This window comes from Procambarus clarkii, chromosome 13 (assembly GCF_040958095.1).
Source record: "Procambarus clarkii isolate CNS0578487 chromosome 13, FALCON_Pclarkii_2.0, whole genome shotgun sequence".
Lineage (NCBI taxonomy): Eukaryota > Metazoa > Arthropoda > Malacostraca > Decapoda > Cambaridae > Procambarus > Procambarus clarkii.
Window position 1 is genome coordinate 24,355,886 of NC_091162.1, and position 23,144 is coordinate 24,379,029.

General features: G+C 48.3%; 1 protein-coding gene across 5 annotated transcripts in view; it reads left to right on the forward strand.

Annotated features, from left to right (window-relative positions):
• The window catches only part of LOC123757091 (cartilage acidic protein 1), a 293,121-nt gene that overhangs the window by 80,245 nt on the left and 189,732 nt on the right, over positions 1-23,144 (forward strand). For all 5 annotated transcript variants that reach the window (XM_069323801.1, XM_069323802.1, XM_069323799.1 and 2 more), the window contains exon 2: positions 13,884-13,971. In XM_069323801.1, the coding sequence (XP_069179902.1) occupies positions 13,940-13,971 (32 nt within the window). In that variant the 5' untranslated portion in view covers positions 13,884-13,939. The remainder of the gene's footprint in view (positions 1-13,883; positions 13,972-23,144) is intronic.

Genomic DNA, 23,144 nt, shown 5'->3' on the forward strand with positions numbered 1-23,144 from the left:
TGTGACATTTCTCCATTCTGATACATTGCCTCTGATTACTGCCCTCATTTTTCTATCAGTCAGAAAATTTTTCATCCATGATAGAAGCTTACCTGTCATCCCTCCAATATTTTCCAGTTTCCAGAACAACCTCTTATGTGGAACTCTGTCGAAAGCCTTTTTTAGGTCCAGATAGATGCAGTCAACCCAACCATCTCTTTCCTGTAATATCTCTGTGGCTCGATCATAGAAACTGAGTAAATTCGATACACAGGATCTTCCAGATCGAAAACCATACTGTCTGTCTGATATTATATCATTTCTCTCTAGGTGTTCTACCCATTTAGTTTTGATTAGTTTTTCCAATACTTTCACTATTACACTTGTCAATGATACAGGTCTATAATTGAGGGGGTCTTCCCTGCTGCCACTTTTGTAGATTGGAACTATGTTAGCCTGTTTCCACCCGTCTGCTACGATTCCTGTACACAGGGATGCCTGAAAGATCAGGTGAAGTGGAATGCTGAGCTCAGATGCACATTCTCTCAGAACCCATGGTGAAACGCCATCTGGGCCAGCTGCTTTGTTCTTACCGAGCTCCTTGAGCATTTTTTCCACTTCGTCTCTAGACACCTCTATGTGTTCTATGTTGTTCTCTGGAATTCTTATTGTATCTGGTTCCCTAAAGATTTCATTTTGTACAAACACACTTTGGAACTTTTCGTTTAGTGTTTCACACATTTCCTTTTCATCTTCCGTGAATCTATTTCCCATTTTCAACCTCTGAATATTATCCTTTACCTGAAATTTGTTGTTTATGAATTTATAGAATAGACCTGGTTCTGTTTTACATTTGTCCGCAATCCCTTTTTCAAAATTTCTTTCTGCCTCTCTCCTCACTGCCGTGTAGTTGTTTCTCGCATCTTTGTATCGCTGGTATGTTTGGGGGTTCGGCCTCTTCCTGTATTGATTCCATCTTTGTGTCTTTCGGTCTCTAGCCCTCTCGCAATTTCTATTGAACCAATCCTGTTTCCTAGTTCTGCATCTCTGTTTTGGTATAAATTTTTTTGTGCCTTTATCATATATTTCACAAAACTTGCCATACATCTCATTCACTTCCTTGCCTAGCATCAAGTCTGTCCAATTATACTCACTAAAAAAATTTCTAAGGTCACCATAATGTCCTCTCCTGAAGTCTGGTTTTTCAACTGCTTCAACCTCCTTATTTTCTTCCAGCTTATAACGCATTGCATACTTTATTCCCAAAAAGACATGGTCACTTTTACCCAAGGGAGGAAGGTACTGAATGTCAAATATCTCTTCCTCCTTCCTGGTAAATATCAAATCTAGCATGGAGGGAACGTCCCCTTCCCTCATCCTCGTAGCTTGTTTAACATGTTGATACAAGAATGTTTCCAGGATGAGGTCTACAAATTTACAGGTCCAAAAATCTTCTGTTTTAGCTTCATATGCTTCCCAGTCTATGGATTTCAAGTTGAAGTCACCGACTATCAACAGTCGTGATCTATCGTTATCCGCTCTCGCTATAATCTCTCTCATTATTGTTATAAGACCTTCACGTTTACTATCTAGCTCCTCCTTTGACCATGTGCTGCTTGGTGGTGGACTATATGCATTTATCATCATTAGTTTATCATCCTCATAGCAGATCTCTAGTGCTATTATGTCAACTTCTTGTGGATTGGCAGTCATTATTTCCTTCACCTTTAGGTGTTCTTTTACCAGCACAGCAACGCCACCGCCTTTCCTAATTTTTCTGTCCCGTCTCCAAATTGAGTAGCCCCTTGGGAATATGACCTCATTTAAAATTACATCTTCAAGTTTTGTCTCCGTGAGTGCAACAATGTCTGGTGTCTGCAGCTGTATTACATCACTTAACTCCAGTATCTTCGATCTCACTCCATCTATGTTGGTGTATGCAATCTTCAGGAACTTGTTCCCCCTCTCCTTATTCTTCACTCCCCCTCTCTCTATTGATTTTGTTGGTTTGCCTTTATGTACCACTTTACTGGTTTGCCTACCCCTATCACTTTGTAGAAAAAAGAATTTATTTCTTCTTCATTCCTGCTCTCATTTAAATGTTTTGCCTCGGCGAGGTTCAGTTTCAGCTTCTCTCTATCTTCTTTTGAAAGATCTCGTCTTAACGACCACCCTTTCCCATCCTCATCCCTTTGCAATTTTCTAGCATTCCTTAGTACTTCTTCCATCTGTTTGGCACCGTTTAGGGTGATCCTCAAAGGTCGATCTTTCCCTTTTACGTACCTGCCTATTCTCCTGTAGTCGCACACATTCTCTCTGTTTGTAAGACCTTCCACGAGGCCAACAATTTTATCTACTACTTTAGCTTCTTCTACAGCTCTTTCTGACCTAGATGTTATCGCCTTTTCTTTGCAGCCAAAAATGATCAGGGACTTACTCCGATCAACTGTGTTTTGCACCAACTTCGGGTTAGATGCCAATTCTTTCCTCACTTCTAGCCTAATGTTTGTTTTATCTTGGTTGCTGCAGTGTTTGACTTCCTTTACTGCTTCTTCTATTTTTTCCTTCTCCTTGGCCACTTGTGCATAAGTGAGTTGCATATCTTTCTTGCACTGTTCTATTCCCTGTGTAACTTCCTCCATCTGTGCTGACAAAAGCTGTTTCTCCTGTTGAATTTCCTTGCCTAACCTATTGTAGTCATTTATGTTTAAATTTACTTTAACTTCTTCCAAAGGTATTTTTAAGAGTTTATTTTCTTCTTCCATGGCTTTGCAATTTGTTTCCAATTGATTCTTATCCTTGCGCAAGTCTTTCACTAAACCCTCAAGACATAAAACTTTGCTATTCAAATGGTCATTACTTTCTTTCAATTTACTAATTATTTCTACATGAGAGTTCACTATAGTATCTAAATTTACCAACTTGTTATGTAGACTACTAATATCAATGCTTTCTTCATTGAATCCCTCAAAATCAAGCTCTGTTTTGTTTTTCCCCTTGCCAGTGGCCATCTTGAATGTTCTTCTCTGCACTGTAAACACTAGGGCAACTTTTTCTCATCCGATTTTTCACTTCCCTTAGCACTTTCCTGTTATCTCACCTATTTTTCAAGAGCACTATACCTTTATGTTCTCTGGGACACCACTCACTACCATCAACCTGTACTACAATACTTAGGATTATTGAAATATGCTGGAGCTCCTCTGCTGCAAGTGTTGACCCTAGGGGTGTCACCTTTTGAATTCGTGGCAATGAATGGTGGCAACGTTCTCGTGTTTTCCTCCCCGGGAGCCCCGGGGCTGCCCCGTTGTAGTTCGTTTTGGGACTTGGGGGTGTTGGTTGCTTCGGTTCCATCCACGCCCCCTTGTCTTTCCCCTGGTTCACCCTTCCTGCCTGCATCCAGTTCCTTACCGTCTGTAGGTTCGGGGCGGGGTTTTTGGTGGTGTTGAGACTCGGGCAGTCTCGGGGAATTCCCCTTCCGGGGTAGTGACGGGGGCTTTTGGGCCTGTTCCTCCAGCCGTGTTGTATGAGTCTGCCAGTGGGCTCCCTTCCTTAGTGTTTTCACGGCTGCCCCGGTTTTCTGGTACGGCCGGGGCTTTGGGGGAACGGCTCGGCCCCGGGGCCTGTCGTGTAGGTTCCCGGGGCTGGGGAGGGGCTGACTTGGGGGGGCCTTGGCCCAGTTAGACCCCGTGGGGGTTTTTATCCCCCTCTAGGCGGGGCTTGTGGTTACGCGGAGTGGGGTCTTTCCTCCCCACTCGCCGTACGTGCTGTTGGACGTCGGCCCCTCCCCGGGGTCGGTTCCTTGGCCTTTGAGTCGGTTGGTTCCGTCCTGTGGGTGGATGTTTCCTCCCCCCCCCTTTTTGGGACGGTGTTTTTGTCATGTTTCCCCGTTCGATGGGGTTCTGCGTGACTTCTGATCTCGGGTGCGCCTGCGCCTTCGTGTGCCTTCGGGACTAGTGTTGGCTTCTGTGTTCTCGAGGGTACGGGAAGGTTTTTCGCTACTTCCCGCATTATTGGAACGTCTGTCGGCTCCTCGTACTTGTCGCCCTGTTGGGCTACTTGTCGCCCTGTTGGGCTACATGTCGCCCTGTTGGGCTACTTGTCGCCCGGTTAGGCTACTTGTCGCCCGGTTGGGCTACTTGTCGCCCGGTTGGGCTACTTGTCGCCCGGTTGGGCTACTTGTCGCCCGGTTGGGCTACTTGTCGCCCGGTTGGGCTACTTGTCGCCCGGTTGGGCTACTTGTCGCCCGGTTGGGTTCCTTTTTGGGCTCTTTGCTTCTTTGGCCGGTTTTCTTGTTCCTGCTTCCTCTTTTGGCTCCTTTTCTCGTACAGTAGTCCTGGCTGGTGCCTTCCCGCAGGGAGGGTGTGCGGTTCGGCCAGCGTGTTATGCGCATGCGCCGTGGAGTTTGTTTTGGTCTGGGCGGTGTTTCAGTGCTGGGGTTTTGCGCCCTTTTTTGCTACAGTACTTCGCCTCTCGTTCTTCTCCCTGGCTGCGGTATGTGCCCCTTCGCGCCGGGGGTGTCCTGGTTCCCAGTTGTGGGGAGGACACCGCGGTTTTCCCTGTGTCATGGGTGTGGACCGCCTCCTTCGCCTCTCCCTGTTCTCCTGCGGGTCCGGCAGGGTCCGGCTCTGGCGTCTTCACCTGGCGGTGCTCCCAAGTTCTTCTGGGCACGGTTGAGTCGTGTCAAGTTCGTGCCACCATTCGCCAGGTGAGTTTCTGCGGTCTGGCGTCTTTTGGCCGGGCGCTGGATGCGGCGGTGTTTATATACCTGTCTTTATTTAGGTATATTTTTGTACGACTGAGACCGTTCGCACGCCAGTGTCTGTCCCTTTATCACCCCTTCCTGTCCCCCTCATGTGCATGTCCAACCCATGCTGGAGTCATTCAGGGGACCCTCCCTTTTTAATGTTGTGAGGTGTGGGGGTTGTAGGGTTGGTTCTGTACTCACCTGGTAAGGCTCCTGGCTGTGCTTGCAGGATTTGAGCTCTGACTCTTGGGTCCCGCCTATCTGGTAGAACTTGCGGGATAGTACCAGTGGAGTGCAGTGGTGCTGTTGGCACTTTTGGGGAACACTGTATTACCATCAGTGGTCTGTGCTTGTTACACGACCTACTTGCGAGCATAAGCCTTCTTGCTGGTTCGTCCGTGGACTTCCAGGGCGCACTGGCCTGTTTTCGTATGGCAGTTCCGGCCCGTCCTGGTTGTGGGGGTATGTGGGCCGGTGGACTGCTCCTAGCAGCTGCCTGGTGGGCCATCCTCTGGCCGGTCTGGCCTGACCTTGGGCCGGGCTTCAGGTGTAAAAGAGCTCCCAGTACCTCATCCAGCAGGTCTCGAGCGGGGTTTTCTCCGCCGTCGGTCGCCTGGTGCAGGTTTCTGGGCCTGCAGGGTTTTGTCGTGTCTCCGTTGGCCCTGTCTGGGGTCTGCCTGCTCCGTTCTCTGCCTTTGCAGAGGAGAGTTGCTATTTACATGTTGCAGTGGTGCCTGTTGCGGCTGCTGCACGTGTGCATTGGTACCGTGTTTCACGGTGGCATGTCCTTGTTCCAGGTTCCGGTTGTGGAGTGGCACTTTGCTGCCGTTTTTGTGCCTGGGGATTGTGTGGGGTTTTTGTCCCTGCCTGATTGTCCACCCCTGGTTGTTCTCCTGGGGTTTTTTGTGCTTCTGCTCTTTCTTCCTGCCTCCTCTGCAGCAGGGATGTTCTGCGTGTGTTCTTAGGCGTTGGTCAGCCTGTGTCCTGTGATGTGCTTCTTTGTCTCGGTCTATTGCAGTTGTTCGTGCCCCTTGGTTCGGGTCCTGTTCTGGCGGTGACCCTTCCGCCTTCTTTGGTTTTCCTAGCTTGCCCTGCCGTTTTTTTTTTTTTTTGGGGGGGGGGTCTTGCGATGTCTCGCATCGGACCCGTCGTTTCTGAACTCCTGGCGGGCTTGCATGCTTTGGGGAGTTTTTCTGTTCGGCAGACATTCCATCTCCTTGTGCCGCCTGGGTTTAGGTGGTCGCGCCCGAGATCTTCTCGCGGCTCCGCCTTTTCCTGGGCTCGGGGGGGCCTTGTCGGGGCTGCTTATGTTCTGCCTCGTGGTCTCGCCTCCGGTTGGTGGTCGGGTGGCTTCGTGGTAGGTGTCCCACCTGCGTGCTTCTCTTGGTGGCAGTATGGGGTATTTTGGCGGTCCTTCCTTTTCCTGTCCCTTCTTAGGTGGTTACTCTTGTTCGCTTGGTTTACTCTCGGCTTGGTTTTCTAGTGGGGGTTGGGGGGCCGTCGTCTTGCCACATACTGTCGCCTCTTTTTGTGCGGCGCAGGCGGAGCCGCTTCAGCTTGCTTTCGGTCTTGGTGTTGCTACTGCACTGTTAGTCAGCGGTCTTGTGCGTCGTTTCACCTCCGGCCTGTTCGTGCGCCGCTTGCACCATCCTGGTCTCTGGTCAGCGTGCTCTGTCTTCTCCTCGGTTGGTAGTGCCCCTTCGGTTCCGGTGTGTTTTTTCGTCAGCTCTTTCCTTTGGGCCTTTGCCTCTGGGGGTCAAGTCGCTGAGTTTTCTTGCTCCTTCGGTTTTAGCATTTTGGTTGTTTGATGGCAGCAGTCTCCATCTTTTCTGGCGCGGGGTGGGGCTGCTGCATTCTGGAGGGGTCCAGGGTTTGTTGGTGCTTTGTTGGTCGGGCCGGGGGTGTGTCGTTTTTGTGTTCAGTGGCGGCCCTCCGCTGTTGTTTGCGTGCCACGGCGTTTGGGTCCGGAGCGCGTTTTGCGTTGATCCGGTTCTGTTCTTCCCGGTTCGCGGGTGATAGTGTCCCGGGTGGTCAGCCGTGTTCTTGCGGCTAAGCTGCCTGTGTTCTTCCTCATGCCTGTGGCGTTCGTGGCTTCGCTGCTCTCGCTGCCGTCTGGGCGACGTGGCCTTGCAGTCTTTCGGGCATGGATTTTTGGTGTTCGTGCAGGGGCCTTGCTGCTCGTGGTTCTCGTGTTGTTCCCGGGATTTTCGGGGCTGTGGCGCCTTGGGTTGGCGTTTGCTGCCGGTTGTCTCGCCTCCTTGGGGGGTGCGTGGTGTCCGCCTCCCGGTTTTGTCCCTTTAGACCTTCCTCTGTGGGTAGTTAGCTCCGGGGAGCCGACGGGGCTCCCCCCAGAAAACCAGCGTTGAATGTAATGAAACGCCATTTTCTGGGTGAGACCCGGAGGCTCCCCGGCAACCCTCCCTCCCTCCCTCCGGTCGGCGTTTTTCGCGTGTTTTGACATCCAGCCTCAGAACTGATGGGTGGATAGCCGGCGTGGGAGGTCTGGGGCTTCCCCTTCCCCCTCCCGGGGAGGGGGGATCTGCGCAGACAGCGGCGCGGTGACGTATGACGTCATACTAGTTTCCTTGTTTTCTGTTGAAGAGTTCTATCCACTAGTTCGGCTTAGGTAGCAATTTTCACCAGAATAGGGGTTTGTTTTGGAATGCTTACCTTTCTGGATGCTTGACCCGGTCGATGGCAGACATAGAATGCTTCCAACCACACGGGGGTTTCTATAGGCCATTGCTCCCCTTGCCTCTCTGAGGGGGCCAGGTTCTGGCTCGTGGTCCCCGGTAGGCCCTAGAACTCCATACACATGACTGATACCAAAGTCTGACATTAGCATATCAGCCGGTAAAGCTCCGGGGAGCCTCCGGGTCTCACCCAGAAAATGGCGTTTCATTACATTCAACGCTGGTTTTTTGTGTCAATGTGTTCGCAATAGAATGTTCTATGAGCCCGTAGGTAAAAAAGATCAACAAAGCGTAAGATAGAATAGCACCAAATATAAAACAACGCTGGAACATATCAGTGAGCGTCAAACACGCACGAAATGTTTTTACTTTTGTTATGTTTGTCAAGTTTATACTTGTTGCACACAGTTATTTTTGGTTGTACATTGATCGGAATAAAATTCCCTAAACAGACATATGCATATAATACATGATATGGGGGAAGCATTACCAGTATAAACGGCTAAAGTCACCCACCTGCAACCCGTTTGGGACACTCATGCAGACACACGCTACACCCAAAAAAAAATCTATGATGGTTCGAGTCTACTTATGGCAGTTTATGTGATACAGTGTTCATTCTGGTATCAAAATGCAAAATACATTACCAGTATAAACGGCTAAAGTCACCCATCTGCAACCCGTTTGGGACACTCATGCAGACACACGCTACACCCAAAAAAAAATCTATGAAGGTTCGAGTCTACTTATGGCAGTTTATGTGATACAGTGTTCATTTTGGTATCAAAATACTCGTTTCAGTTTGTAGTTCATGTGATTTTCAGAATCAACTGAATCGCTGGAGGTTCAACATTTGAGTCAGAGTCATCTGATAAAACCGTCTCGTCAAATGGCAGTGTGCCAGACATCTCGGGTTCTGATTCGGTTGCTGCTTCAGCTTGAGGTGTTGAAGTGAACAAGGGACGCCTCACACCAGATGGTCCAGGAGTTTGCATGGCGTCAGCATAGGCAGGACCTGTGTCATCATTTATGTCTGGAGCGTGCCGCAAGTGTTGAGATACTGTTGCTGTTTGAGGCCAATCTTCCGGGTCCCAGCACAATAGGGCCCAATTTGCCACCTCGTGGAACTGTAGCAATGTTAGCTTTTTTTGATCAGTTGTGTTGTATTTGTACAAAACAAAGGCATTATGCAAAGCCATTTGCAGGAAATAAAATGTTATCTTATAGGTCCACTTGTGAGTTTTCCGGGTAAAATGGTAATACCATTTGATCGAAGTGGTCCACACCTTTCATGAACTTATTGTACCATGCAGCCTAGTGGTGAGAAAGAGAGCCTCATGGCGCGCAGTTTGAAACAAACCCAAAGTAAATCGGATTAAAATTGAATTTTATACAAATATTTTAAAAGAGGACATAAATTTATGTCCACCATGCGGAAGCGGTGAGGCGAAACAGGACTCCGGGCGGAGTCCTCATCAGCAGAAAGTGTTAAGATAAATATAGAACAGGAACCTAAAATAGCATTGATTGTTTAATAATAATTCTGAATCCCACCCAAAAATGTTCTACTCAATGAAGCTTAAAATTTTTCCAATCAGTTTGGATATCAATTTGCTAGCAGTCATGATTTACAGTCTCCGTGGTGTAGTGGTAAGACACTCGTCTGGCGTTCCGCGAGCGCTGTCATGGGTTCATATCCTGGCCGGGGAGGATTTACTGGGCGCAATTCCTTAACTGTAGCCTCTGTTTAACGCAACAGTAAAATGTGTACTTGGATGAAAAAATGATTCTTCGCGGCAGGGGACCGTATTCCAGGGACCTGCCCGAAACGCTACACGTACTAGTAGCTGTACAAGAATGTAACAACTCTTGTATATATCTCAAAAAAAAAAAAAAAAAAAAAAAAGATCAGTGCACAAAGAAGATGGAGAATCATAATTTGATTTTTTTTTATATCACACCAAGGTATGTCATTTTCAGAGTCCTCTGGCTGAACTAGGAATTCAGATCCCAATCTAAATAAGAGTTACTCTTGTACAGAAAAATCTCCTCTATCCAATGGTGTCATTCAAAACCAAATTGGGAATGACGCATATTGAGACATTTTGAGATATATTGGCAGTTATATTAGCATGGATTGGTAGCTGAATGGCTACCCAAACTACTTTTTTGATTACACTGCTGTATTCCGCACCAAAAGTTGCCCTGGTATGCCAAATTTCACACCTCTCTGGGCACTAGTCGTGATTTAACAAAGGGTCAAAGTTGGTAATTTTTGTGGTATTTACGCATTAATGGGACGAGAGCCCATTCAATATGGACCTGTTATTTAAGAACCAAAGCAGATTGAGCTCTAATATTTTGCAAAGTGTCATTTGGGGTCTAGGGCTATCTTACTACAAAATTTAATGCCATTTGGAGAGGGTCATGTGGGAGCCGTAAGTGACTTTTTGGTGATTTGAGATGGAATGACCCTATATTGTGCTTGCCTAGATAAGAATAAAGCTACTTGTAGATTAGCTTTTCAAATATTTTTGACAAGGTTGATAGAATTGATATACAGTAGGTCTGTAATTGTTGACATCAGTGAGATCACCACATTTATGGACTGGGGTTACTCTCGCTTTTTTTAGAATATCCGGAAAGGTTTGGAGTTCAAGTGATTTATTGAAGAACAATGCAATGGCAGGAGCTAGAAATCTGGAGGCTTTTTTGTAAATTTGAGATGATATCTCATCAAGGGCACTTGACTTAGTTTTAAGGGAAAGGATTACCTCATTAACATTAGAGGAGTTAGCAGGAGTTAAGTACAGAGACTGGATAGTTACCTGTAAGGTAGTTTTTAACATTAGTGAGGGAAGATAGAATAACATGAGCCAGGGATGTTCCAATGGAGGAGAAGAACATATTGAATTCAATAGCAGTGTCAGAGGCTGAAAGCACACCATTGTCATTGGATAGCAGTATTGGTTTTTATTCAAAATCTTTTTTGATCCCAATATTTGGGAAATAGTGCTCCATGTTTTTTTAATGTTGCCCTTAACTTGGGTGAATTTATTTTCATAGTACAGTACTTTGTTTTGGCTCTCTTAATTATTTTTAACAGCATTGATGAGTAAATCCTTGAAAATTCTTTGGAGACAACTCCTAACCTATACTTCTTCTATGGTCAAGTTTTTTATTAATAGATTTAAGTATCCCCTTTGTAAGCCATGGATTGTTTAACCTTTTAGTTGTGACTTGTTTAATTAGCATAGGACAGTGGGTGAAGGCTGAGAGTTTTCTGAAGAAATGTTTGTACTGCTAGGTTGATGTTCCCTATGTTACCTAATTCAGTCTCTCAGTTGATATTAGCAACAGCAGCAATAAAATTACCCATAGTTCTTGTTAACTGTTCAGTTTTAAAGACCAAATGGAAAAGATCAAGGCAAATGTTGGGACCTTCGACAAGCCACCGGCTTTCTGTCCTTGTCGAGGCTACTAGTGTTAGTGGCCATCAGGTAAATCAGGTGAACACGTCCAGGAGCAGTACTCTCTACCCTGTGTCAGTGTGTCACGTGTGTGACAGTTGACATGTTGGCTGCTGCCCACACCTGCTACCCCACACCTCTCACATCTATCACCCCCTACCGGATTAAATCTGGACCCTTTGGACTATGAATCCTGAATGCTGACCACTCAGCCATCAGGCCCCCCTAACACTACCACTCCCACCTTGCCCCACACCTACACTACCACTCCCACCTTGCCCCCACATCTACATACCTCTCCCCCTTGCCCCACTCCTACACTACCACTCCCACTTTGCCCCACACCTACACTACCACTCCCACTTTGCCCCACACCTACACTATGACTCCCACTTTGTTCCACACCTACACTTCCACCTTGCCCTACATCTACACTACCAGTCCCACCTTGCCCCACACCTACACTTTCACTCCCACACCTACACTACCACTTCCAGCCTACCCACACCTACACTGCCACTCCCACCCTACCCACACCTACACTGCCACTCCCACTTTGCTCCACACCTACACTACCACTCCCACCTTGCCCCACACCTACACTACCACTCCCACCTGTGATGAGAAAAATAGGTGGTATTGCAGTCTCTCTAGGCAGATGGAATGCCAGTCACACAAAAGCAACAAAGAAAAAAAAGGAAAAAAAAGTTATACTGCAAGTTGAATCTTCACTGAGGTAAACTGTAGGATAAAGCACAAAAGAGAAAAATCATTTAAAACAGTTTACTTAACATGAAAATATAAATAACATAAAAAATTGGCTATATTCTAAGTATACAAAATGAACAAGATAAACAGACAATCAAATTTATGTTACGTTAATGTGCAAAATAAAATATGGTGCAGGAATACTGTGAGCCAAACTGAATAACTGTTATCACACCAGGGAATGTCAACAGGTCTATTCAGCAGAGCACTCAGGAGTAATCTGAACTGTAGTGGGCTAGGTAGCCCTATATATACACGACGACGGCCATCCAGATGGTGCTGATGACTTCGGTAACTATTAACCGGCTCTTAAACTGCTTGTTTCTCCCACCTTACCCCACACCTACACTACCTGTCCCACCTTGCCCCACACCTACACTATCTGTCCCACCTTGCCCCTCATCTACATTACCTGTCCCACCTTGCCCCACACCTACACTACCTGTCCCACCTTGCCCCACACCTACACTACCTGTCCCACCTTGCCCCACACCTACACTACCTGTCCCACCTTGCCCCACACCTACACTACCTGTCCCACCTTTCCCCACACCTACACTACCTTTCCCACCTTGCCCCACACCTACACTACCACTCCCACCTTGTCCTACACCTACACTACCTCTCCCCACCTTGTTCCACTCTTACACTACCACTCCCATCTTGCCCACACCACTTCTCCTACCTTATCCCACATCTACACTACCACTCCCACTTTACCCCCACACCTACACTACCACTTGCCCCACATCTACACTACGACTCCCACTTTGTTCCACACCTACACTTCCACCTTGCCCCACACCTACACTACCTCTCCCACTTTGCCCCACACCTACAATACCTCCCACCTTGCCCCATACCTATACTATCACTCCCATCTTGCTCCACACCTATACTACCCTTCCATCTTGCCCCACACCTACACTACCTCTCCCATCCACACCTACACTACCACTTCCACATTGCCCCACACTTACACTACCTCTCCCACCTTGCCCACACCTACACTACCTCTCCCACCTTGCCCACACCTACATTACCTCTCCCACCTTGCCACACACTTAAAATACCTCCCACCTTGCCCCCTCACCTATACTATTACTCCCACCTTGCCCCACACCTACACTACCACTCTGCCCACCTTGCCCTACTTCTATACTATCACTTCCACCTTGCCCAACACCGACACTACTTCTCCCACCTTTTCCACACCTACACTACCTCTCCCACCTTGCCCCACACCTGCACTACCTCTCCCACCTTACCCCACACCTGCACTACCTCTCCCACCTTGCCCCATACCTCTACTACTGTAACGTACGATTATGTTACGTTGTTGGGTAGATTAGATACACAGTGTTTAGTAAGTTTCATATTTAGTAGTCTTGATTACAGTAGTTGGTTGGTGGCATTGTTGTAGACATTCAGACAGAACTTGGAGCAGAGCAGAGAGCTGAGTGAGGCCGGAGTCATAGAGCTCTTTGCAGGAGAGCGTGGTGGCTTGATGGGGAATTTTGAGTGTCTGAACTCGATGGGAGGCGAGAGCGTTGTAGCTTGATGCAGTTGTAGTCTGCTGTCTGCTCTGTGTCTAAGCTGTAATGTCTTGTCGTCGATTAGAACTGTACACCCCGAGAGCTACATTCTTGAGGTTTGAAGAGATGTGGTAAGTCCTAAGCGTCTGTATTGTAGTTCACTGAATTACTGTGGAAATCGTATTGTTGGCTATTCACTTCAAGCTTGCTTATATTTGGTGACTACACATCAGCTTCCTTCAATAAGATAGAAGGATGGAAGAACTGTTACCTGTAATTAGGGAAAGGATTATTGCTTCTATAATTAGTGCTAATGAGAGATTGGAGCGAGTATAAGGTTTACTCGCTACACTACCACTCCCACCTTGCCCCACATTGACTACAATTTGTTTTATTTTAATTTAGTAATAAAATCATCTAACATTTAAACAATAATAATTATTTATAGTGTGAGATATGAGTTTAGTAAATAAGATGACTACAGTATTGGTGTGTTTTCGTGCAGCATTTGTCACCGTACATTTGGTAGTTGGGCGCCTCCGATCCCACGATCATTGTTGCCCCTAAATCAACAACAACAACATTTGGTAGTAAGCTTTTCTTGCCAGATAAATGGATGTAATTCATTTCATTTCTTTTCTTGCCAGATAAATGGATAAATGGATTTAATTCAAGTCAGTGTCTTTTTCAGCACAAGATTGTCACTGGAGCATCTTCAGGAATCAAAACCTTGCTCCAAGCAACACGATGTTTCAGGATATAACTCATCAAATGCTTAGGTCAGTTTTTCAAATTCAAATTATTATTCAAGAGTTGGTGTACATCGAACATAAGAGTAATGTACAATTCTGGGGACAGGAGTTACACAAATTAATGACGTCACTATTACACAAAGAATTTTGGGCAAAACTTAAAATAAATTGTAAACAAAATTTAAATGTGAGAAGGGGTAAACTCTTAATATTAAAAGAGAAGTGAGCTAACAACATTTTAGACATTTAAGAAAATATTAAAAGAATACAATAAAAAGTTGATACTTAAAGCACTACAAATGTTAAAATGGTTTTTCCAGAACTCTTTGAGGGTGAGGTTTGTGGCATCAGTCACTTCGAAACATTTCCAGAAAAGTGCCCTTTCCTAAAGTTTATTGAAATTGGATATGATTTTTTGTCCATAGGCTGAATTAGAGGAGTGGTGTTACGAGGAAGGAACTTTATTGTAACAAAATTAAATTTGTCCAACAATGCATCTTCCAAGCCCTGAGGATGAGCAGGAGCATTGTCGAGGAGAAGCACATCCTTGAGTGGCAAACTTTTCTCCTGCTGATTTTTTAGTATGGAAGGGCAAACCACTTCATTAATTAACCCACTCCATAAAAAATAGCCTTGTCACCCATGCCTTACTATTAGCCCTCCACATCACACTCATTTGGCTTTTCAGGGGGGAGCCCTGTCGGCTCCCCGGAGCTATCCCAGGCTGATATGCTAATGTCAGACTTTGGCATCAGTCATGTGTATGGAGTTCTTAGGCCTACCGGGGACCACGGCCAGAACCGGGCCCCCTCAGAGAGGCAAGGGGAGCAATGGCCTATAGAAGCCCCCGTGTGGTTGGAAGCATTCTATGTCTGCCATCGACTGGAACAGGCACCCAGAAAGGTAAGCGCCTCAAAACAAACCCCTATTCTGGTTAAAATTGCTACCAAAAGTCGAACTAGTGGATAAAACTCCCCAACCGAAAACAAGCAAACTAGTGTGACGTCACACACCGCCGCGCCGCTGTCTGCGCAGCTCCCCCCTCCCCGGGAGGGGGAAGGGGGAGCCCCAGACCCTCCACGCCGGCTACCCACACCTCAGTCCTTGAGGCTGATGCTATAGGCGATGGTCATGTGCTCTGGCTCCAGTGTCGCTACTGCACTGTGCTTTGCGTGTGGTGTTGGTTTTCTGGGTGCGAGAGCCAGGAGTTATCTTCAGTACTCGGGCTGCATGTGCCTAGGGCTGCCTTCCCTAGGTGCCCTGTAAGTACTGCCCTTGGGGCCACCTTCCACAGGCTCCTTGGGGTCTGCCTCTGCTGGTCTGTTTTACCTTTCGGTTTTTCGGTCGCCTGTTGGGCTCTTGGGTGTTCTGTTCTCCCTTGTTACCGGCAGGTAAGAGGCAGTTTGCACTGGTAGGGGCGCAGGGTGCTGCTCAGCTTGTATTCCCGACATCGCGGCCGGCTCTGTTCCTTGGGGTTCGCTGTCCTCTTGCGGGGTTTTGTTTTTCTTTTTGTTTTTGCCTGGTGGGGGGTTCTGTCATTTTATTCAGTTTGTTTTTGCCCTTCCACTGTTCTCCTCGGTGGCGCCCCCTGCTAGGTCCCCGTGAGTGTACACGTCCCTGGGGTTCAGCTATAGAAGTTTGCTTGGTAGTTTTGGGCGCCAGTTTGCAGCACCCTGCCTGGGACTACCTGAGTGCGAGTCCTCTTAAAGTAAACGCTCAGGACCCTGGGAATCCCCTAGGGGGCGCGTGGGTCCGATGGATGTGACCCCGGAGTCCCCACTCGCTGTGTGCGAGTTTGAGGGTTGCTCGGTCCCCTTGTCTCAGGGTGACCCTCATTGTTTTTGCCTCTGCCACGCTGCCTGTTGGGTCGGTGATACTTTCGACCCTGAGTCCTGTGAGTGTTGCTGCTTGCTTGTGACTCAATTTACCCAATCCTCTGATGATTCTATTCGGGTACTGGCGGCGCGTGCGTTGCAGTCTAGGTTTCGTCTGTTGCAATGCACTCGGTTGGTTGCTCACCCAGATGCCCCGGGGCTGCCCCGCTTTGCTTTTTGAGACCTGGACTTGGGGGTGGGGGTCGCTTCGATCCTGGTTCAGTCCACACCTCTTCGTCCTTCCCCTTCTGTTCGTTCTGGTCCCCCCCCCCTGCTTCCGGCCCCAAAGCGTCTGAGGGTTTCAGGGTCGGAGCAGGGGTTACTTGATCTCGAGACTCGGGCAGCTTCGGGGGGTGCCCCTTCCGGGGGGGCGGCAGAGGCATTCGAGTCTTGTCTCCCGGCCAAAGCTTCTGGGTCTGACCAGTGAATCCCCCTTCCTCCAGCTTTTCCGGCTGCTCCGTCCTTGTCTTGTGGGGTCGGGGCTTGGGGAAAGGACTCGGCCTCGGGTCCTGTGGTGAAGGACCTCAAGGCTGGGGAGGGGCTGACTTGGGGGCCTTGGGCCCTGCTGGACCCCGCCTGGGTGTTTCTTCCCTCTGAGCAGGGCTTATTGTTACAAGGAGTGGGGTTTTCTTTTCCCCCTCTGCGTACGAGTTGGATTTGGTGTCGGCCCCTCCCCGGGTTCGGTTCCGTGTTCCCCCGGGTATGTCGGTTCTGTGTTCCCCCGGGTACGTCGGTTCCGTCCTTCCGGAGGTTTTCGGCTTATCGCATCCAACCTGGTGTGGTGCGAGCGGCCCTTGCAGCTTACCTCCTGCGTGACCCGGATTATGCCTCGGAAATGGATCCGTCCGAATTAAGGTTTGGGACTTCGTTCCCTTTCTGGCTCCGTTACGAGGTTCCGGAGTCTTCCTGGCTAGCAGACTGCCCCTTGTTTGTTATGGATTCCTGGCATTCCTTCTGTTGTTCCCGCACGCTGGAGTAGCAGGAAGCTTCCACTGTGCTTCAGGTTTAACTGGGGGGCGAGCTTGAGTACCTGAATGAGTGCTTGTTTACCCCTGCCCTTCCCCGCGATGTGAGCGCTATTCAGCTCCATGTGCAGGTTCCCACCCTTTCGGTGGCACTCATTGCGGAGGACTTGCGCGCCTGGGGCCTTTTGGCTTCGGCCTTGCGGTTCTTTTCCCTCCTGGAGCTGTCTTCGGATTGGCTCGTGGAGGATGTGAGGACGCTTGGGTCCATCCCGAGGTCCGGCACCTTGTCCTCGGCTGTTCACGCCGATTTTGCGGGATGCGGTTTCCCTGTTTTATGCTTCCCGTCTCGCATGTCGGCAGACGGTGCTGGGTTCCTCCGTGGAATCTGCTTGAGCTCTGGCTCTTAGGCGTTCTTCACCTTTTTGTCCTTTTCTGTTTGAGGAGTCAGCCATGGCGCAGTTTATTCAGGCTGCGTCGGCGGCTTGTCGTCCGATGTCGGACTTGTTGGTTTTCCGGGTGTCCCGGGGTGGGTCTTCCCGGAAAGGTCGTGCCAGGGCTCGGGGTTCTTCTGGTCGTGGTAGGCCTCTGGTGTCAGGTTCGAGTTTGGCTCCTCCTGCGGACCCTCCCTCGTCTGGTCGGTGCGGTGTTCGTGCTGTGCGGGGCTCTGGGTCTCCTAAGGGTCGTCGGCACTTTCGCGGTTTGCCCCATTGATGGGGCAATGGGGGGGCGGCTTGCACTGTTCGCCCGCGCCTGGTCCCACGATTCGTGGGCCTTTCGGGTCGTGTCTCGCGGCCTGCGGTGGCGTTGGGTGTCCCCTCCCCCCTTTGGGGGGTCGGGGCTGGCAGGGCAGGTTTCTTCCCCTGCGCTCTGTCGAGTCGTCCTTGAGTGGGTATGCTTGGGCGTCGTCGAAACGACGTCGTCCCTCAGATGGGTTTCCCATCTGTTTCCGGTTCCGAAACAGGACTGCGCGGACCTGCGATTCATTCTGGACTTGTCCTGTCTGAACCCCTGGGTTTATTGCCCCTCCTTTCGGATGACTACGCTGTCTCAGGTTCGGCTCCTCTTGGAGCCGGGTGCTTGGATGGTGTCCCTGGACCTCTGGGACGCTTATTGGCATGTCCCGATTCATCCACGGTTCAGGGACTGGTTCGGTTTTGTTGTGGGGCGTCTTGAGTTACCGCTTTCGTTGTCTCCCATTCGGGTTGAACCTGGCACCTCGCGTGTTCACGCGCCTCACACAGGTTGTGGTGGCCCGTTTGCGTCTCCTAGGTGTTCGGGTGTTGGCCTACCTCGACGACTAGCTGGTTTGGGCTCCCAGCCAGTCAGCTTGCTTGCTAGCCAGGGATTTGGTTCTTTCCCAGCTCGCCGAGTTCGGGTTCTTGGTGAACTGGAGGAAGTCCCATCTGGTTCCCTCTCAGGTTCGGACTTTTCTGGGTCTCGTTTGTGACTCGGACCGCCTCCTTGTCTCTCCCTCCGGAGTCTCTCCTGCGGCTGCGGTCCCGCCTTCGTCTGTTTCTGGAGGGCCCTCGGGTCACTCGGCGGTTACTCGAGGGGCTGTGTGGGAGCCTGAACTTCAAGAAGGTGGTCTACCCGCCGGGTCGGGTTTGGCTTCGACGGCTGTTCTGGTTCCTTCGGGGTTCCCCCTTCCGCCTCTCTCGCGATCGCAGAGTTCGACCCCCGGGGGCCTTGCGTCGGTTGCTGCATCACCGGCTTCCTCTTCGGGTTTTTCGGAGTTCAGTGCCTTGGCGCCTACCCGAGCCCTTGCTCGATGTGTACACGGATGGGTCGTCTCTTGGCTGGGGTTTTGTGACCAGTGCTCACCAGGCTGGCCAGGGGCGTTGGGATCTGTCCTTCCATCGAGCTCACAGCACAGTGCGGGAGTTCGCAGCAGTGTGGTTTGCTCTGGGGAGGATTCGGGTGGCCCACGGATCGACGATTCGGCTCCATTCGGACTACTCTCCGGTGGTTCATTGCCTGAACCGCGGGGGTTCGATGCGGTCCTTGTCTCTTTGGGGTTGTTCGCTTCGGGTGACTCGTCTGCTGAGTTCTCGGGGTTTGGCTCTCCTGGCAGTCCACGTACAGGGAGTGTCCAATGTCTTGGCCGATGCCCTGTCTCGCTTCGTTCCCCTCTCCATGGAGTGGACGGTCGACGACGAGTCCTTCCATTGGCTTTGCCAGACGTTCGGGCGCCCCGAGGTGGACCTCTTCGCGTCGGCGTGGTCGCGGCGTCTTCATGTTTATGCGGCGCCCTTCCCCGATCACGAGGCCGTCGGGGTCGATGCCTTTCGGCTAGACTGGTCGAAGTGGGTATTCCTGTACCTCTTTTCCCCGGTTCGGCTGTTGCTCCAGGTCCTGACTCGCTTAGATACTTACCAGGGGAGAGTTGTCCTTCTGGCCCCTTAGTGGCCGGCCCAGCCTTGGTTTCAGGCGCTGGTTGCTCGGTGTCCCAACCTGAGGGTTTTCCTGCGGCTCCACCTCTTTCAGCAGATCGGGCCGGTACGTCACGTGGCTGGTTCGATCTTCTCCTCGAGTCTTCGCGTATGGGTTTTTTTACTCGAGTCTATCATCATCTCTATGGTGATCAGGTGGCCTCCTTGTTGGTGTCCCACCTGAGGGCTTCTTCTCGACGGCAGTATGAAGTTTCCTGGCGGTCCTTCTGTTTCTTTTTGCGTCTTCGTCGTGTTAGTTCCTTGTCTGTTCGGGTGGTCTTGTCCCTTCTCTCTTGGTTGTTTCAGGACTGTCATCTTATGCCTAACACTGTCGCCTCGTATCGTGCGGTGCTGGCGGAGCCGCTTCAGCTTGCCTTCGGTATTGATGTTACGTCTGTGCCGTTTCGCATGCTGCCTCGTGCTTTGTTTCACCTTCGGCATGCTCATGCGCCGCCTGAGCCGTCCTGGTCTTTGGACAGAGTGCTCGCTTACCTTTCGTCTCCTCGTTTCGTTGTTGCCCCTTCTGTCCGGGATTGTTTCTCCAAGGCTCTTTTCTTGTTGGCATTAGCCTTTGGGGGTTGGGTCGGTGAGAGCTACGCTTGTGGTGTCCCGTCTTCCCAGCACTCTTTGTCATATAACGCTTTGAATCTACTGACGGTCTTGGCCTCCACCACCTTCTCACCTAACTTGTTCCAACCGTCTACCACTCTAAGCAGGCGATGAGTCACAATAACGTGGCTGAAGTATGTTGACCAGACCACACACTAGAAGTTGAAGAGACGACGACGTTTCGGTCCGTCCTGGACCATTCTCAAGTCGATTGTGATGAGGAGGTAGAGACAGGCAATAAATAGGCAAGAGAGAGCTGAGGAGGAAAGTAAGGTGTAGGGGATAGTAGTAATAATGAGAACTGCAGAAGGCCTATTGGCCCATACGAGGCAGCTCCTATTATAACCACCGAAGGAGATAGTAATAGGAAAAAGAAGAGGATAGCAAGGGAGCGTAGGAGAAGACAATGAACAGAAAAAGGGGAGAAGAGAGAAAGAAAAGGAAAGAGAAAGAAAGATAAATGGAAGGGGTAAGCTTATGTTAAGTAAAGTTTGTTAGAAAGATTAGAGCATTTGAGTATATACTGTGAAAGGGAAGAGTCCACAGCAACAAAGCCAGGACTCAAGTTCATTTTGGGTACATTGTGTATAAGAGCCGATTCTACAAGACGGCGTCTGTGTAGAGTAGAGGCAGGAAAGATTATTTTGGAGGAAGACCAATCAATGGGATGATTAGAATCCCTCACATGGCAGAAGAGAGCATTGTTAGTGTCTGCAGACTTAACACTTCTGTTGTGTTCTTTAAATCTGTCATTCAGTGTACGGCCAGTTTCGCCAAAGTATTAGAGAGGACAAGATGAACAGGAAATAGAGTAGACACCAGCAGCATTAGAAGCAGGAGGAGCAGTGTGAACTAGATTGCTACGAAGTGTGTTAGTTTGTCGAAAGGCGAGTTTAATGTCAAGAGGACGAAAGGTATTGGTAAAAGTTTCGAGTTCAGCTATGAAGGGAAGGCATAGTACAGTGCTACTAGTGTTGGAAGCAGGTTTAAGATGAAAGAAATTTCGTTTAGCTTGAGAGTAGGCACAGTTGATGAAATGCAAAGGATAACCAAGGCGAGAGAATGATTTGTAGATAAAGGCAATTTCAGAATCAAGAAACTAAGGGTCGCTGATGCGTAGAGCGCGGAGGAAGAGAGAGACGAGGACACTTTTCTTAACAGAAGGAGGATGGTAGGAAAAGAAGTGAATGTACATGCCACTATGCATGGGTTTACGGTAGACAGAGAAAGAGAACCCAGACACAGAGCTGTGAACATGAACATCAAGAAAAGGAAGGAGGGAATCTACCACTCTGTTTGTGAAAGTTAATTTTCTTATATTTCTTCGGCATTTGTGTTTAGCTAGTTTAAATCTATGACCTCTTGTTCTTAAAGTTTCAGGTCTCAGGAAATCTTCCTATCGATTTTATCAATTGCTGTTACTATTTTGTATGTAGTGATCATATCACCTCTTTTTCTTCTGTCTTCTAGTTTTGGCATATTTAATGCCTCTAACCTCTCCTCGTAGCTCTTGCCCTTCAATTCTGGGAGCCACTTAGTAGCATGTCTTTGCACCTTTTCCAGTTTGTTGATGTGCTTTTTAACATATGGGCACCACACAACCGCTGCATATTCTAGCTTTGGCCTAACAAAAGTTGTGAACAATTTCTTTAGTATATCGCCATCCAAGTATTTAAAGCAATTCTGAAGTTAGAAAGCGTGGCATAGGTTCCTCGCACAATATTCTTTATGTGGTCTTCAGGTAATAGTTTTCTATCTAGAACCACCCCTAGATCTCTTTCTTTATCAGAATTCTTTAAATATTTCTCACATAATATATAGGTTGAGTGGGGTCTATGTTCTCCTATTCCACATTCCATAACATGGCATTTATTAACATTAAATTCCATTTGCCAAGTGGTGCTCCATATACTCCATATACTTATTTTGTCCAGGTCATCTTGAAGAGCATGACAATCATCTAAATTTCTTATCTTTCCTATTATCTTAGCATCGTCGGCAAACATGTTCATATAATTCTGTATACCAACTGGCAGATCATTTATGTAAACAGTAAACATCACTGGTGCAAGAACTGAGCCCTGTGGTACTCCACTTGTCACATTTCTCCAGTCCGATACATTGCCTCTGATTACTGCCCTCATTTTTCTATCAGTCAGAAAATTTTTCATCCATGTTAAAAGCTTACCTGTCACCCCTCCAATATTTTCCAGTTTCCAGAACAACCTCTTATGTGGAACTCTGTCGAAAGCCTTTTTTTTTAGGTCCAGATAGATGCAGTCAACCCAACCATCTCTTTCCTGTAATATCTTTGTGGCTCGATCATAGAAACTGAATAAATTCGATACACAGGATCTTCCAGATCGAAAACCATACTGTCTGTCTGATATTATATCATTTCTCTCTAGGTGTTCTACCCATTTAGTTTTGATTAGTTTTTCCAATACTTTCACTATTTACACTTGTCAATGATACAGGTCTATAATTGAGGGGGTCTTCCCTGCTGCCACTTTTGTAGATTGGAACTATGTTAGCCTGTTTCCACACGTCTGCTACGATTCCTGTACACAGGGATGCCTGAAAGATCAGGTGAAGTGGAATGCTGAGCTCAGATGCACATTCTCTCAGAACCCATGGTGGAAACTCCATCTGGGCCAGCTGCTTTGTTCTTACTGAGCTCCTTTAGCATATTTTCCACTTCATCTCTAGACACCTCTATCCGCTCTATGTTGTTCTCTGGAATTCTTATTGTGTCTGGTTCTCTGAAGATTTCATTTTGTACAAACACGCTTTGGAACTTTTCATTTAATGTTTCACATTTCCTTTTCATTTTCCGTTAATCTGTTTCCCATTTTCAACCTCTGGATATTATCCTTTACCTGCAATTTGTTGTTTATGAATTTGTAGAATAGGCCCGGTTCTGTTTTACATTTATCCGCTATCCCTTTTTCAAAATTTCTTTCTGCCTCTCTCCTTACTGCCGTATAGTTATTTCTCGCATCTTTGTATCGCTGGTATGTTTGGGGGTTTGGCCTCTTCCTATACTGATTCCATTTTTGTGTCTTTTGGTCTCTGGCCCTCTCACAATTTCTGTTGAACCAATCCTGTTTTCTGGCCCTGCATCTCTGTTTTGGTATGAATGTTTGTGTGCCTTCCTCGTATATTTTTTAAAATTTGGCATACATTTCAATTACTTCCCTGCCTAGGAACAAGTCTGTCCAATTACACTCATTAAAAAATTTCGAAGTTCCCCATAGTGACCTCTCCTTAAATCGAGTTTATCAACTGTTTCAATGTCCCCATTTTCTTCTAGATGATATCTT